This window comes from Populus alba, chromosome 12 (genome assembly GCF_005239225.2).
Source record: "Populus alba chromosome 12, ASM523922v2, whole genome shotgun sequence".
NCBI classification, from domain to species: Eukaryota; Viridiplantae; Streptophyta; class Magnoliopsida; order Malpighiales; family Salicaceae; genus Populus; species Populus alba.
In genome coordinates this window covers 14,577,477-14,593,897 of record NC_133295.1, presented here as the reverse complement: position 1 = coordinate 14,593,897, position 16,421 = coordinate 14,577,477, and the positions used below count along the sequence as shown (strand labels likewise).

At 31.6% G+C, this 16,421-nt stretch overlaps 2 protein-coding genes across 3 annotated transcripts; one reads left to right on the top strand and one right to left on the bottom strand.

The window, feature by feature from the left end:
* Positions 1-293: 293 nt before the first annotated feature.
* LOC118060698 (ethylene-responsive transcription factor ERF027) lies at positions 294-2,092 on the bottom strand. The gene has a single exon (XM_035073960.2). The coding sequence runs from the start codon at positions 1,719-1,721 to the stop codon at positions 876-878; it is 846 nt and encodes a 281-aa protein (XP_034929851.1). The 5' UTR covers positions 1,722-2,092; the 3' UTR covers positions 294-875.
* A 3,736-nt stretch (positions 2,093-5,828) lies between these two features.
* Positions 5,829-8,137, top strand: LOC118060703 (uncharacterized). 2 transcript variants are annotated; one of them, XM_035073963.2, is made up of 7 exons: positions 5,829-6,289; positions 6,443-6,558; positions 6,638-6,726; positions 6,815-6,889; positions 7,021-7,128; positions 7,556-7,651; positions 7,757-8,137. In XM_035073963.2, exons 1-7 carry the CDS (start codon positions 5,907-5,909, stop codon positions 8,024-8,026), a joined length of 1,137 nt encoding a protein of 378 aa, XP_034929854.1. In that variant the 5' UTR covers positions 5,829-5,906; the 3' UTR covers positions 8,027-8,137. The 2 variants fall into 2 exon arrangements, with proteins under 2 accessions (XP_034929854.1, XP_034929855.1); XM_035073964.2 differs by having other exon boundaries at positions 6,149-6,289; positions 6,430-6,558.
* The last annotated feature ends 8,284 nt before the right edge of the window (positions 8,138-16,421 follow it).

Below are 16,421 nucleotides of genomic sequence, written 5' to 3'. Positions count from 1 at the left end.
AGGATGCTTTAATCATTGATCAACATAATTAAATATCTTTTCACTGAAACCATACATGTTTAATTACATGGCCCCTCTAGACATGAATTCTTAAAGCTCAAAAGATGCTGGCGGAGAGTCTCCATCTTTATATGCTAGTAATTAATCTCTTCCATGAGTTACATTATCCTTAAGGATTGCTTAATTTATTAAGATCCTGCTTGTTAATAATACATTATGGATTTTAAAAGAATATCAAATTGAAGTTTTTTCAAAATTTTAATTCGGTATATTTTGTATCAAAGATGTTAAAATAAATAAAAAAACTATTAAACTAATGCCTTTGAATTTATTACAATAATAGGAATCAAAGTGAGAAACTTGAAACTAAAACTTCTTACAATGCAATTGGAAGGGAAGAAAATGAAGCGAAATGAAAATTCAAGGTGAATGGAACTTTCCATTGTTTGAGAAGGGGGGAGAGAGTGAAGAAAGAAAAATGGGAGTAAAAACCTGGAAGGAGAGGCTGTTCGTACCGTAAAATATCAAATCGATGAGAGGGACAGTTATCAAACTACAAGGGAAAGATCTCTCTCAGAAGTCTTATCAAGACAAAACATTTACATGGGAAGAGAGAGAGACGTGCTCTGGCTCGGGCTCTGGCTCTGGCTCTGGCTCTGGCTGACAACTTTAAGGCTAATCACTGTAGCTGCAAAGTTAATCCACCTACTTCTCTTACCTTTGACCTATAAACCACTTCAATGCTAAAATCTTGAACAAGAGCCATCCAATACTGGTCCCCCGACTGACCTAAACCTCTTCTTTTTACCAAAACCTAGAAGCAGACAGCTAGTACCATGAAAAATTTCCATGGAGAAACGAGGTCTGGCTGGGTTTTAGTGGTAGGACCATAGGTTTTCTGCATCGGAATTCCCTGGTGAATCATCAGAAGACGGCGTGTTTATTCTTGGTGGACTTACAAGCATTCCTCCTGCCATGTCAACTAGCAAATTGGGCAGGTTCAAAAGTTCTTCCTCGTCGATGAATTCCTGTCCTGATTGAATGTCAGCAGTGGTACTGGATGATGTGCCTTCTGTTTCAAGCCGGTCCAATTCAGGATTTGGCCCGGCTTCAGATCTCGGCGACCTGCTTGATGCTGCACTAGCAGCTGCAGCCCTTATATCACTAGAGGATGCTGAGGCTGGTATTGGGTAGGAAAGAATCGATTCCGGGAAATTTAGTGGTGTATCAGGGCCTTTAATGGCTAGAGCAGCCGCATCATAAGCGGCGGCTGCCATTTCAGGAGTTGGATACGTACCAAGCCATACACGCGTAGTCTTACGTGGTTCCCGGATCTCAGATACCCATTTCCCGCTCCGTAACCTAATTCCTTTATAACTCGGGTGTCTTCCGCTTGTGGGCCGAGTCGATGACCCACCTGAGGATCGGGTGGACCTTGGTGATTGGTCATCTTGCCTTCCACTCACAGCTTGGCCTGGAAACCCGAACCTTGGTGAATATTCATCCTGTCTCGCCGTTAATGGTTGACCCAGAGATCCAGCTGGAGAAGGAAGTAATGTTGGAGACGGGTCCGATGAGGTGGAATGAGGTGAATATTGATCATCTTGGGAGATTGGGAGCAGAATAGAGTATGGAGGTTCAGGGACTTGTATAGATGGGTTTGAAGGTTGAGGTGGTGGTGACTGGTCTGCTCGAGGCACATTTGAATTAGGATTTGCCATTTATAATGAAAGGGATGTCTCTACATAGAAAAATAGCATATGGGTTTTTGACACATAAGAGAATACGCAAGAGATTTTTGTTTATAAGTTTGATGAGACCTTTGCTATATAAGGATAGGTGAATCAATGGGCTAAAGCGTGGCGAATTCGCGGGCCTTCTACGACCAAAAACTTTTTGAATAAATAATCCTGGTAATTAGTGTTATGGTTTGATGTGATTGATTGAAGAGGTTTGGAGAGGTCACATGTGCACACGTATTTTGCACAAAAAAACTTAGCTGTAACGTACCTGGTCTTCATCATCAACCTTGACACATTCTAAGAAGCTCGAAGAAGAACTCTTGCTGGGTTTAATTTCCATGGTCAAGGGTGTCTGATCATAAATATAGGCATGCTTACCACTACCTTCTGCCACTGCCCTGCTGCAGAAGCCCTAGCCCTACGTTTTCATTTATTTTCTTGCTAGGTTGTACAGATCATGTGACAAATCATTTAAAAGCATTGTAGTAGCCAAGATGCTTTAAAGATCATCTGTCTTCCATGTGATGCGAATTGCTTGTGGTATATCACCATCTTGTTGGGTTTGTGACCACTTTGTTAATATTCAAGGACTCAATCGGTCCCCAGCTCTGAAATAGTCCTATTGGAGAGCAAGAAGCAACGAGTATCAAAGTAAAAGATTCAATCTGCAGTCCCCTGGAAGAAAAAACAAATTTTTTTTTTTCCTGTTAGAAAATAACAAAATGTGTAGCCCTCTAGAGGACTAAACGGAGATAATGAAGCAAAAAAAAGTTGCTCCATCCCATTTGGCGATTTTTAATAAGCAGTAATGGGTTGATGATTAGAACAGTATTATTCTATTGCCCGGTGTAGATACAGTAAAGTGGTTGACCAAATTTTGCCCCCGTTTCTTTATTTTCAAAACCTGTGGTGGCGGTGATGGTGGTGCGTTTTAGCCGATTAGCTTTTCTGGGACTGTCTCTTCATCGATCATGCTAGTTAATTTGGAGACCCATCAACTATCAGAAAATGCAGAGAATTCTCCACCTGGCTAATATATATGAACAAGTTGGCTCCAACCGCGCACACATATAAGCTGGCTTGAAGAGCTGTTTATTCTTGTGCTATGGTACAGTGTAAAACTATATATGTTTTGCATAATCATAGACTTTTTAAGACAGACCGTAATCTTTTCCGCAATCATAGAAACTACAAGAAAGCCAAATACACCTTGACGTATAGAAAAACTTGGTACAGGGAATTACATTAGATTGTTTCAAAAAGTTAGGACAGTAAATTTAAGGGAGTTCTAAAATCTATTTTCCATTAATGTGGTCTGGTCCACACGCAGCAGTAGCACCCTCACAGGGATGGGGTCGAAAGATTTTATGCTTGTAATCGACATTACAACAAGTTTTTATCATTTTCAAGAGAGAGAGAGGGAGGGAGGGAGGGAGGGAGGGAGGGAGAGAGAGAGAGAGAGAGAGAGAGAGAGAGAGAGAGAGAGAGAGAGAGAGAGAGGGAGGGAGGGAGGGAGAGAGCGATAGATAGATAGAGAGAGAGGAGAGAGAGAGAGAGAGAGAGACTCGTCCTTTTTTTTACCCTCCTAATTTGTTTTTTGCCTTTGTTTGATCCTTGTACTATTTTTTGCTCTGGTATCATCACTCGACTCCTTATTTCTCTAATCATTTGATACCCGTCTCAAATTCCGTAAAAAAAAAAATTTAATAATTACTAATGGAAATTTTTAAAAATTATGATTTTTGGAAATATTTAAGACAAAAGAACATTGGAAATCTTGATTTGAAAGAAAATAAGGTGAGATCCAGCACATAGTTTTCTGAGAGCACTTAACATGAGGATCACATCAACATATAGTAGAGAGTAGAGGGGTAAAACTCACGAGATAGAACAAAGAGTTGATGACGAACCCAAAAAGGGTGTGATCTTGCCGACTATGACTTTCTTAAGCTTGTTCATCCTTGATCAATGGAGAACTCTTTAGATTAAGTCAAATTTTATAGCTTTTTTTCTCAAAACTTTATCATCAAAAGTTATTTCTCTTAAATGGTTTGATAAAGCAATGTTCTTTTTGCTGCGCCGGTTTGCTAGATTTTTTCCTCATTCTCAAAATTTTTGAAGTCGGCTTTGAATGGAGCACGGGAAAAGAGTCAATGGCTGCGGCAGCATTCACATTAAAGCCCATTTAAAAGGATGTATTATTTGGTCAAATTAGAATTCTTAATCAGATTCAATTGATTGGCCCCCCGAGAAATAATAATAAAAAAATAAAATCAAACTTGTAGTTTTAAGTTGACAAATGCATGCATCTTAATTAAAATTGGATGGTTTGAGAAACAAATTTGAGTTTGAGCACCAAAGAATCTCAACAAATTACACTTGAAATCGAAATCCATGATTTTGTCTCAAATCTGCTTGATATTATACTTTAAATCTCAACACTTTCTTTATAGGAACCTCTAGTTTAGATCTTCACACAGAATTTCCCTTCTAATGTTTTAGCAAACTCATACTTAGAAAATATTTAGGATTCATATTAATACAATAGCTATAGCTATGTGTTTGAAAATGATTTTTAAAATGCATTTAGTCTGAAAAACCAAAGCAGTTAGATTAAGTTTGGTTAATGTTTTAAGATAAGTGAAATAAATACAAAAGGTAAGAAAATATATTTGATTGAAGGTATGGGGATAAAAATATAATTAAATTTATCTTTAAAATAATTTTAAAATGATTTTTTATCATCTTAAAATATAAAATACACGAATACATGTCTCTACTGTTTTTTTTATTATTTTTTTTATCTCGAGATATAAACAAGTCTCTTATCATACAACAAAATTTTATAGAGTTGAAAGTAGAGAGAGACGTCCTGCCTTCTCTAGTCTCGTAACCATATTGATCAACTATTTGGGCCTCAAAGTTTGCAAAGTTTTTTGAGTTGGGCCATAAGCCTATTACATTGGTTTTGGGTCCTTTCTAGGTTTAGGATTGGAACTATTTTTTTATATATATAATTAATATCCATGTGTAATATAAATTTATATCTGTAATGAAATATAATAATTTGATGATGTATAAATAAAATACAAAAAAAAAGATATTTTCCTATTAGGGTAGGTCCCCTACCCCCCCCCCCCCCTCCCCTTTTTGTTTCATGAAAGATTGGAATGAATATTTGTCTACATAAGCAAATTGTAATCCTTGTAAATGAAAATGCCTATAAATAAAACTTGGATTAGTTCAGCAGATATTGACCGAGATTCAACCCATTTAGAGCTTGAATCAATTTGGATTAAAAAAATAGAGAAAAAGCTAGATTTAACCTAATAAAAAAACTTAAGTTGTCTCATAACTTGATTGATTAAAGTATAATCCATTTAAAATAGGTTATTAACTCGTTGATTTTTTTTAAATAATATTATTTTGATTTAAAAAATAGAGTCATTCTAAGTTGGTATTCTCAACTTATGATTTAGGTTTTTTTTCTGAACGGTTTTTATAACTATGATAGTTGTTATATGTAGTATAGGCTATTTTTTATTTTGAAAGAAATAAAAAACCTTAAAAAATATCCCATTTATGAGTAATCTTAGTTAGATTCTAAATCTATTTTTGGTCTTGAATATGTCTCTCACTTATTATTAACAAATTTTCAATCAAAACTTTGTGTTAGTTTAAGTTAACATAATAGTTAAGTATTCATATAAATATCCTGTGATTTTTCTTTATTTCATTAAGAACTTGTGAATTTAAATATGATAGAATAAACTATATAAAAAAACACAAGGGCTATTTATTTCTTTATATAGTTTGGTCTATCAAGTGAATTTTATGTTATTTAAAACATGGATCTTAGATAATTTGCTGGTTTTTTATGAAAAAAAATCATATGAATTTCTCGTAACTACATATTACTTTTGTTAATAAAATTAAAATGAAGAAAGGAATTGATTGAAAATTCATTGATACGTTGAGAACTTAATTGAGATGAAAAATAGATTAGGAAGTAAACGAGACTGCCCTTCAAATTTGAGGCCTTTAATGAGGTTTGCCCAAAAAGACTCCTACCTTTAGTGACCGTTAAAGTAAGTTACCTTATCTAAACCATGAGCACATGAACTGAAGCACTGAACAGCATCGCTTTTGCCACTTACTGAATCCATGGAAACTCTGCTAAAAATCCCATTCCCTATCTTCTCTAATAACCGACATATCCTCACAACAAAACCTACCAAACCCTTAAAGGTTTCAATCAAACCTCCACCACCAGACTTTGATTTCAGGTCAGAGATTTTGCAGGAATCTAGAGCCACAATTTCAAGAACCTACCCTGAATTGCTTGACTTGGCTAACGATGGCACCTTGCTGTTGATTGAGAAGAAACTTTTTGGTCCTGTACCTTCCTGGAGGACTGAGTTTGTTGAGCCAGAAGCAATATGGTTGGTTGGGGCTACTCATATTTCTAGTCAATCTGCTGCTGAAGTGGAGAGAGTGATCAGGGCTGTCAAGCCTGATAATGTAGTAGTTGAGCTATGTAGAAGCAGGCAAGTTTTTATTTTTATTTTTCTTGGAGTTAAATTTATGTTTTTTTCATGGAAATGTCTTGATAGCAATGTTTCGAAGCTGTGGATATCTTTATGGAGTTATTTATCATCAAACAATATTGTAATTTCACTTATTGCAGAGTTCATTTGCAGAGCTGGAATTATGTACATTTCCGATGAAGGTGAGGTTGGCCAACAATTAAGATCAAGCATGTTCTCTTTGAGTGGCACTGGCTTTTTTGGAGCTGTCGGCCGTAGCATAAACTTGGGTAAGAATTAATTAGAACTAGTTTGGTTTCTATTGTTTGCCTGTGAAGATAAATTACTTGATGTTTATGCCCACTGCAGGAGGTCAAACAGCTTTAGCATTGCGTCTACTTTTAGCCCTTTTCTCATCAAAGATTTCTTCTGATGTCAACCGGCCTTTCGGAGACGAGGTAGTTGAACATGATTAATTATTATGTGCAAACTTGCAGAACTGAAAACTGTTGATTCTCAAGTCATGAAGTTTCTTACAAATTGCAGTTCCGAGCTGCTCGAAAAGTGGCTGAAGAAATCGGTGCTCAAATAGTCTTGGGGGACAGGCCAATTGAAATAACTGTATGCACATTTCGATTCGTGAGCTTGATTCTTGTGGCCTTTGTTTAGTGGAATATCAACTTGTATCTGTTGTAATGTGCTAAATAAACGTATAAATTGTTCATTTCTTTATGTTTTTTTGGTTGTCGCAGCTTGAAAGGGCTTGGAATTCTCTGAAATGGAGGGACAAGCTGAGTTTAGTGATTGCAGTTGTTCGTGGAATTACCTCATCATCTGATATATCTAAGAACAATTTCAAGGTTCTTCACTTTTACTAATATCATTTGTGATAATGTTATCTCTATGTTTCCCTATATCTGCTGAAATTACTGTTCAGATTTTGTTATTGATGATACATGAGCAATAGAAATCTAAATGATCTACCACAATTTTTTCATGAATTCGGTTCTGTTCTGCCACAATTTTTAGCCTGTTCATGTTGCTCAATGACCAGAAGGCTGAAACCGTGCTGTCAGGAATTTCCTGCCATTTATGCAACTCTACAATTTCTATTCCCTCCATGATTCCGTCTCCTTTCTTAGAGCAGCTAACATTTCTTTCCTCTCCCAATGTTTTAAGTGGACCCTGTCTGTGAAATCCAAGCCTTCCCGCATTCTGAAAATGTGACTAATTTCATACAAATGCTTGGATATTGCATCACTTTCCTGTTTCTATCCTCCATTGCAGGCATCAAGCGCAGATGACAGAACCTTTCAGCTCTACGAGCAGCTCAGCTTTTCATATCCATCGCTCCTGCAGCCTCTCATACACGAACGAGACACTGTAAGCATTTTCCAGCTGAAAAACAACTCAAAAGTTCCGTTCTTGATTTCCATTGTGGCCATATGATTAGCCTTCTCACCAAGTGACATTTTGGTGTTTGTTTAGTATCTTGCATGGTCTCTGAAACGAAGCAAAGCTGTGAACAACGGCAAAAGAGTGGTGGGGGTGATCGGAAAAGGTCATATGAATGGTGTAATATATGCATTGATATCAGATCAGGGAAACCTGCGGTTTCGAGACGTCGCAGGAAGGAGGTCATCAGGCGATGATGGGTCTAATGGCTTTGTTGCTGGTCTTGTTAAGAGCTTGGTTAGAGACACTGCCATTGGCATTCTGCTGTGGCAATTATATGAACAAATAAAAGGTTCACTGTAGCATACAGGGATTGCTAGTTGGAAGGATTTTTTTTTTGGCATTGTTATTAAATCTAAAAATATAGATATGTTTTGATTATTTTTTACTAATATAAATTTTCTTATTAATAAATCTCTTATTTATGTTAGCAAACACAGGGTTTTTAATCAGAATAATTATTTCTATTAAAAAAACATTTTTTGATTGTTACAACTAATTAAAAAAAAATATATGTTTATATTTTATATGTTACTGGAAGCTAAGAAAATCATAAATGTGATAAAATTATGCTTGAAATCTATTTAAAAATTATAAAAATAAAAAAACAATTTGAATTGAGTTTTTTTATGAATAATTTATTATTAGTTTCATATCATATACATAATAATTAAAACAAATATTATTTAAAATTCAAATAAAAACTTATTGTGTTTAAGAATTATATAAAAAATAAAGAGCAAAAAAATTTTGTAATTTTTTTTTGGAGTGTAACAACAAAAGAAAATAAGATAAAAAAAATAAAATTTGAAAAGAGTTGGGTATAGCACCTAGCTAGACACATGCATGTATACTTGCTCTATTTAAGTTTTTTTTTTATTATTATTATTAAGGGGGCTTTTTTGAAAAAAAAAGAAAAGAAAAGAAAGAGGATATATTGTCATTAACAATTCAGAAATTAACTTTTTATTTTTTAAAATGAGAAACCACATATAGTTTACATGTACGAACTAACTTAGCTATAATATGAAATTGATATGACATGATTAAAAATGTATATTAAGATTTTTTACCATTTATATATAGTAAAACATCATATTTTCATTTCTTCCACCATTCAAATTTCAACAGTTCTCGAATGCTGATGATTATTGCTTAATTAGTTAGGTTGTAAATCTATTATCTAGAGATTATCAGTTCGAGTTTCACAAATCTCAGAATCACTGAAAGTTTATATATTTATTAACTTCAGAGCCCGTGAGATTAGTCAAAGTACACACAAATTAACCTGAAGACCCATATTAATCTAAAAAAAACATCATAAAAAAACCCCAATTCTTTTCTTTTAAGTATTTAGGTAATTCTTCAAGTTAGACTAAATTGTTCAAATTTCATGTAAGAGAATGTCATTATTTTGTAATCATTAGTTTTTTTTTATTTTTTATAATTGGATTATAATAAAAAATCGGTTACAAAACAACCTGTTAATAAAACTTGAAAGCATCCTGATCACGGGAAATTTTGAAAAAAAAAAAACTTAAAAAGTAAATCACAGAACTGAATTTAGCCCATGAACTGTCTATGTACTTTTTGTAAACATAAATGCAATTAACTCAAAATTGGCATGCCAAACAACAAATGGCAAAGTCTGGGCTCTATTCATTTTGCATCTTTCTCATGCATGCTTGGATTAGCAACGAAGGAAACGTTGCGTTTTCTTTAAGGGCTAAAAGCCAATTCTCTTGTCTGTTTGGAATGCTGTCACGATTTTTTTTTTTTTAAGATGTTTTAAAATAATTTTTTTTTTATTTTTAAAAAAATTATATTTGATATAGTAAATTAAAATGATTAAAAAACATAAAAAAATATTAATTTAAAATAAAAAAAATTATAAATTTTTTTAAAAAATATTTTTAAAATATAAAAACAAACTGTTACTATGAAAAGACTAGAAGATAAACCACTGCCATTTACCTTTTTTTATTTATTTTGGGTCAGAGAGTGGGCAGCTCTTAAATGATTACATGCCAATTTAGGTCCATCTTTTTATAAAGAATCCTCAAATTAGCCCACCAAATGGCATGCAGTTTCTGTACACACTTGTCTCCTGAGGCTGTTGCATGGATTTTAGTATCTCGAGATAAAAAACAAAAACAAGACAGATAAGATATATATCTCTAGAAAAAAAAATGTGAATTCTAAAATTATTCTAAAAAAACTTATTTTATACACACACATATATTTTTTATCAAGCAAATACGCTTCAATCTCTCATGTTTTGGAACATTAATCAAATACAAACTAATAGCGTGTTTTGACAATATGATAACGGTTGTTTTTTAAATAATTTTTCGTGTTAAAATGTATACCAATAATATTTTTTTATTTTTTAAAAATTATTTTTGACATCAACACATTAAAATGATCCAAAACATATAAATCGTATTAAATTTTTTATAAAAAAAATTAAAATTTTTAAAAATACCGTTTACACCGTATTTCCAAACAGTCTCTGAGTATTATATAACTAAGAACAGAAACTCCTTCAAAAAATGGTAATTTTTTATTTTAATTTTTGCGAACTAGTATTGTGTGTATAACTGGGAAGGTCAAATCTGAGGGCATTTACTTTGTTCTTTTCCTTCTATTCTTAATTAATTTTGTAAGAAATATTCAGAGTAAACAAGGATAATAACAATTCTAAATAATAATAATAATAATAATAATAATGAACATAAAAATCAATACAAAATAAATGTTCAAAATCCCTGCATTACGTGTTGCTTTAAGAATAATATTGAATTTAAACCCTTAATATCGTTAGTTTTAAATGCTAAAATGTCAATTGTTGATCTTAATATATATTTCGTGGTGTTTTTTCCATTATTATAAGTTCGTTGTGATATTAGATAATCTACTATATGAACGGGGGGGCGCTTGCAACTGGAAAGATGCAAAATAAATTTTGGTAGTATCTTAGGGAATTTGGCTCACTCGTAATTAAGTTGTTTTTAACGTCAAAATAGTGTTGGAATGAGTACAGTCTTTGACTTGATTCTTCGTTGTCTATCTTGCAAGACAAAGGTTAGCTATACCCTGATTTTTCATACATAATAACTCATGTCATTTACGAAGCCAAAGACATTCATCTCTGGACAAACAAAAACATGAAACATTCAATAAATAAATATTAGATTTTGATATTACTAATATCCTGTAATTAGACTTGTTTTCTAATCTTTTCTTGTTTTAATTTTTTTAAAATTTATTATATTTTTCCCGATCATTATTTGAATGACTGTTTCATTAATAAATAAATTGATCGTTATATATATATAAAATTTTTGTTATGATATGTTTAATGAATCTGATTAACTGACGCCATGCAAGGATAACTGAAGGCATTCATCTCTCGACAAACAAAGATAGGAAACACACAATGAATGAAGCTTAGATTCTGATGTTATTGATATACTGTAATTGGACTTGTTTCCAATCTTTTCTTGTTTTAGTTTTCTTTAAATGTTTTGTGTTTTTTCTGGTTAGTATTTGAATGATTGTTTTATTAATAAATAAATCGATCGTTATATACAAAAAGAAAGTTCGTTATAATATGTTTAATGAATTTGATTAACTGACGTCATTCAAGGAGTTAAAGGCATTCATCTTTGGACAAACAAAGACAGGAAACACGCAATGAATGAATCTTAGATTCTCATGTTACTGATATACTGTAATTGGACTTGTTTCCAATCTTTTCTTGTTTTAGTTTTCTTTAAATGTTTTGTGTTTTTTCCTGTTAGTATTTGAATGATTGTTTCATTAATAAATAAATCGATCGTTATATATAAAAAGAAAGTTCGTTATAATATATGTAATGAATTTGATTAACTGACGCCATGTAAGGATAACTGAAGGCATTCATCTCTTGACAAACAAAGATAGGAAACACACAATGAATGAAGCTTAGATTCTGATGTTACTGATATACTGTAATTGGACTTGTTTCCAATCTTTTCTTGTTTTAGTTTTCTTTAAATGTTTTGTGTTTTTTTCCGGTTAGTATTTGAATGATTGTTTCATTAATAAATAAATTGATCATTATATATAAAAAGAAAGTTTGTTATAATATGTTTAATGAATCTGATTAACTGACGTCATTCAAGGAGTTAAAGCCATTCATCTTTGGACAAACAAAGACAGGAAACACGCAATGAATGAAGCTTAGATTCTCATGTTACTGATATACTGTAATTGGACTTGTTTCCAATCTTTTCTTGTTTTAGTTTTCTTTAAATGTTTTGTGTTTTTTTCCGGTTAGTATTTGAATGATTGTTTCATTAATAAATAAATCGATCGTTATATATAAAAAGAAAGTTCGTTATAATATATGTAATGAATTTGATTAACTGACGCCATGTAAGGATAACTGAAGGCATTCATCTCTTGACAAACAAAGATAGGAAACACACAATGAATGAAGCTTAGATTCTGATGTTACTGATATACTGTAATTGGACTTGTTTCCAATCTTTTCTTGTTTTAGTTTTCTTTAAATGTTTTGTGTTTTTTCCGGTTAGTATTTGAATGATTGTTTCATTAATAAATAAATCGATCGTTATATATAAAAAGAAAGTTCGTTATAATATATGTAATGAATTTGATTAACTGACGCCATGTAAGGATAACTGAAGGCATTCATCTCTTGACAAACAAAGATAGGAAACACGCAATGAATGAAGCTTAGATTCTGATGTTACTGATATACTGTAATTGGACTTGTTTCCAATCTTTTCTTGTTTTAGTTTTCTTTAAATGTTTTGTGTTTTTTTCCGGTTAGTATTTGAATGATTGTTTCATTAATAAATAAATTGATCATTATATATAAAAAGAAAGTTTGTTATAATATGTTTAATGAATCTGATTAACTGACGTCATTCAAGGAGTTAAAGCCATTCATCTTTGGACAAACAAAGACAGGAAACACGCAATGAATGAAGCTTAGATTCTCATGTTACTGATATACTGTAATTGGACTTGTTTCCAATCTTTTCTTGTTTTAGTTTTCTTTAAATGTTTTGTGTTTTTTCCGGTTAGTATTTGAATGATTGTTTCATTAATAAATAAATCGATCGTTATATATAAAAAGAAAGTTCGTTATAATATATGTAATGAATTTGATTAATTGACGTCATTCAAGGAGCTGAAGGCATTCATCTCTGGACAAACAAAGACAGGAAACACGCAATGAATGAAGCTTAGATTCTCATGTTACTGATATACTGTAATTGGACTTGTTTCCAATCTTTTCTTGTTTTAGTTTTCTTTAAATGTTTTGTGTTTTTTTCCGGTTAGTATTTGAATGATTGTTTCATTAATAAATAAATCGATCGTTATATATAAAAAGAAAGTTCGTTATAATATGTTTAATGAATCTGATTAACTAACGTCATTCAAGGAGCTGAAGGCATTCATCTCTGGACAAACAAAGATAAGAAACACGCAATGAATGAAGCTTAGATTCTCATGTTACTGATATACTGTAATTGGACTTGTTTCCAATCTTTTCTTGTTTTAGTTTTCTTTAAATTTATTGTGTTCTTTCCGACTATTATCTGAATGGTTGTTTCGTTAATAAATAAATCGATCGTTATATATAAAAAGAAAGTTCGTTATAATATATTTAATGAATCTGATTAACTAATGTCATTCAAGGAGCTGAAGGCATTCATCTCTGGACAAACAAAGACAAGAAACACGCAATGAATGAAGCTTAGATTCTCATGTTACTAATATACTGTAATTGGACTTGTTTCCAATCTTTTCTTGTTTTAGTTTTCTTTAAATGTTTTGTGTTTTTTTCCGGTTAGTATTTGAATGATTGTTTCATTAATAAATAAATCGATCGTTATATATAAAAAGAAAATTTGTTATAATATATTTAATGAATCTGATTAACTGACGTCTTTCAAGGAGCTGAAGGCATTCATCTCTGGACAAACAAAGACAAGAAACACGCAATGAATGAAGCTTAGATTCTCATGTTACTGATATACTGTAATTGGACTTGTTTCCAATCTTTTCTTGTTTTAGTTTTCTTTAAATTTATTGTGTTCTTTCCGACTATTATCTGAATGGTTGTTTCGTTAATAAATAAATTGATCGTTATATATAAAAAGAAAGTTCGTTATAATATGTTCAATGAATTTGATTAACTAACGTCATTCAAGGAGCTGAAGGCATTCATCTCTGGACAAATAAAGACAGGAAACACGAAATGAATGAAGCTTAGATTCTGATGTTACTGATATACTGTAATTGGACTTGTTTCCAATCTTTTCTTGTTTTAGTTTTCTTTAAATGTTTTGTGTTTTTTTTCCGGTTAGTATTTGAATGATTGTTTCATTAATAAATAAATCAATCATTATATATAAAAAGAAAGTTCGTTAAAATATGTTTAATGAATCTGATTAACTGACGTCATTCAAGGAGCTGAAGGCATTCATCTCTGGACAAACAAAGACATGAAACACACAATGAATGAAGCTTAGATTTTGATGTTACTGATATACTGTAATTGGACTTGTTTCCAATCTTTTCTTATTTTAGTTTTCTTTAAATTTATTGTGTTTTTTCTGGTTATTATTTGAATGATTGTTTAATTAATAAATAAATCGATCTTTATATATAAAAATAAAGCTCGTTATTCCAGCACTAAGATTGATACTATTTTATAATTAACTAATCATATTTTCCTATCATCTTAATTCAAGATTTTTTTTCTTTGTAAACACAAGATAAATCATTAATAAAAAAAAATCAATTTAATTTTATATTCCCATATCCCTACATATATAGGAATAAAACGAAAAGAAGGAAAATTTTAAATGAAAGACTGTGTGAAATCTTCTAGAGAAAGAACTTTTTTATAAGAATCTATTATTTTTGGCAAATTACATTGAATGCTAATTTCACACTAGATTTCAGTATTAATTAGGTTCAATTCAGTGGTCTAATCCACCACATTGTCTTTACAAGTTATCTATTTTTCTTCCCCTTTTGTCTTCTAAAAATATACAGTGACATGAACGAGCTAGATTTGGAGGGGAAAAATTTAGAAAAAAAATAAATAAATTGGATTTTATACAAGCGGCATTGCCCCACTACATGCCTTGTATAACCAATCGAGCGACAAATGTAGAACATCTTTTGTACTCACTCCTAACTGCACTTGCACCTCGACGCTATAAAATCCCCCTTTCAGGTCTTAATACATTCACAACATAGCTAGCAAGCTTGAGAAACAATGGCATCCATTCAATCTTCCAGTGCCCCAAACTCCTCCCTCTCGAATTTAATCCATATTTTAATTGTAGATGATGATTCTACATCTCTTTCTGTTGTTTCAGCAACGCTGAAAACATTTAGCTACAAAGGTATATGAGTGAGATCTTGCTGCTAGCTTGCCATGTCTTCAATTCTAGCGTGGATTCATGCTCTCATGGTCCATGGTTAATTCCTAGCAGTTTATGCCATTTTCATCAATAATTTAGTGATAAAGTTTCTTGGATTTCTATTTGTTAATATAAGCATAAACCAAAGATTTAAGTTATTTTTTAAAGTCCTAATTTCTTAGATTTGTTTACTCGTTGTTTTCTCAATCTTATTTCTTGATTTCTAGATCAATTGAATCTAATTTTTTCTTTTTAATATCATATGGCCAATGAATTGATGAGGCTGGATATGAACGCACGTTTTTCTTTATTTCTACAATACCAAGGATCTTTTTCCATTTTTTGTTTTAAAAAAGAGAGAGGATCCTTTTCCATTTCAGCCGTTGTTGATCCATCTATATCACTAACAAATCAAAATTTAAATCATATTTTCACAGTCAATTTTTTTAATTGATGTTTCTCCTTTGTGGATTATCTTGCATTACATGAATGGTTTCTACAAACTTTGAGATTGGTTTTATTTTTTTTTGTTATTTTTAATCATTATTATCATTATCCTTTCATTCTTTTCTCTTGTTTTCTGCTAGATCTTATACCTGTATTGTTTTTTTTTTTTTTTTCAATTTCAAAACTTACATATGGTTAACAATTGGATAATTTGTCATTGCATGCATGGTTTTTCAGCCATTAAATTTCAAGCAGTATGGAGTTAGGGTTTTATACTCATTCTACTCCTTTGTATCTAATACCAGTGAAAATGGTTTTTTTTTTTTTTTTTTCCTTTGACCTCTTATTTTTTTTGCTTAAGAGTTAATATTTGATTTTTCTCTCTCTCGAAAAGTAAGGTCAATAATCAAAATTTATTTTTTTAAAAAATAATTCAATCTCTTTTTTCCTTCATCTTTAAAATTAAAGCATGAAACTAAATCTTTGGCCCTTACAAAAGTAACTTGTTCTCTTTCTATTTATTTAAGCCTCTTTTTTCTTAAATCTTTAGCCTTTCTAGTATGATTTATGAATATTATTCTTGCGTGATGCTTGTTTTATCTTTTGATGTCTTGATTTAACAAAGTATTTGAGAACTATAACTGATAAAGACGAGAGAAAAATTATTAAAATCATCGAATTTTCTATTTTGATATTAAATTTGTAATCAACGATTTATTATCTTATAATGTTGTCTTCTTTGCTGACAGACAATCGCGAGCTGGAACTTATTGTGGTCACAGTCAAGAACCCATTTG

Coding starts and splice junctions, on each gene's coding strand:
- LOC118060698 (XM_035073960.2), bottom strand. CDS start 1,721: ATGGCAAATCCTAATTCAAATGTGCCTCGAGCAGACCAGTCACCACCA.
- LOC118060703 (XM_035073963.2), top strand. CDS start 5,907: ATGGAAACTCTGCTAAAAATCCCATTCCCTATCTTCTCTAATAACCGA. Junction 6,727..6,814: donor ACCGGCCTTTCGGAGACGAG/GTAGTTGAACAT, acceptor TACAAATTGCAG/TTCCGAGCTGCTCGAAAAGT. Junction 7,652..7,756: donor TCATACACGAACGAGACACT/GTAAGCATTTTC, acceptor GTGTTTGTTTAG/TATCTTGCATGGTCTCTGAA.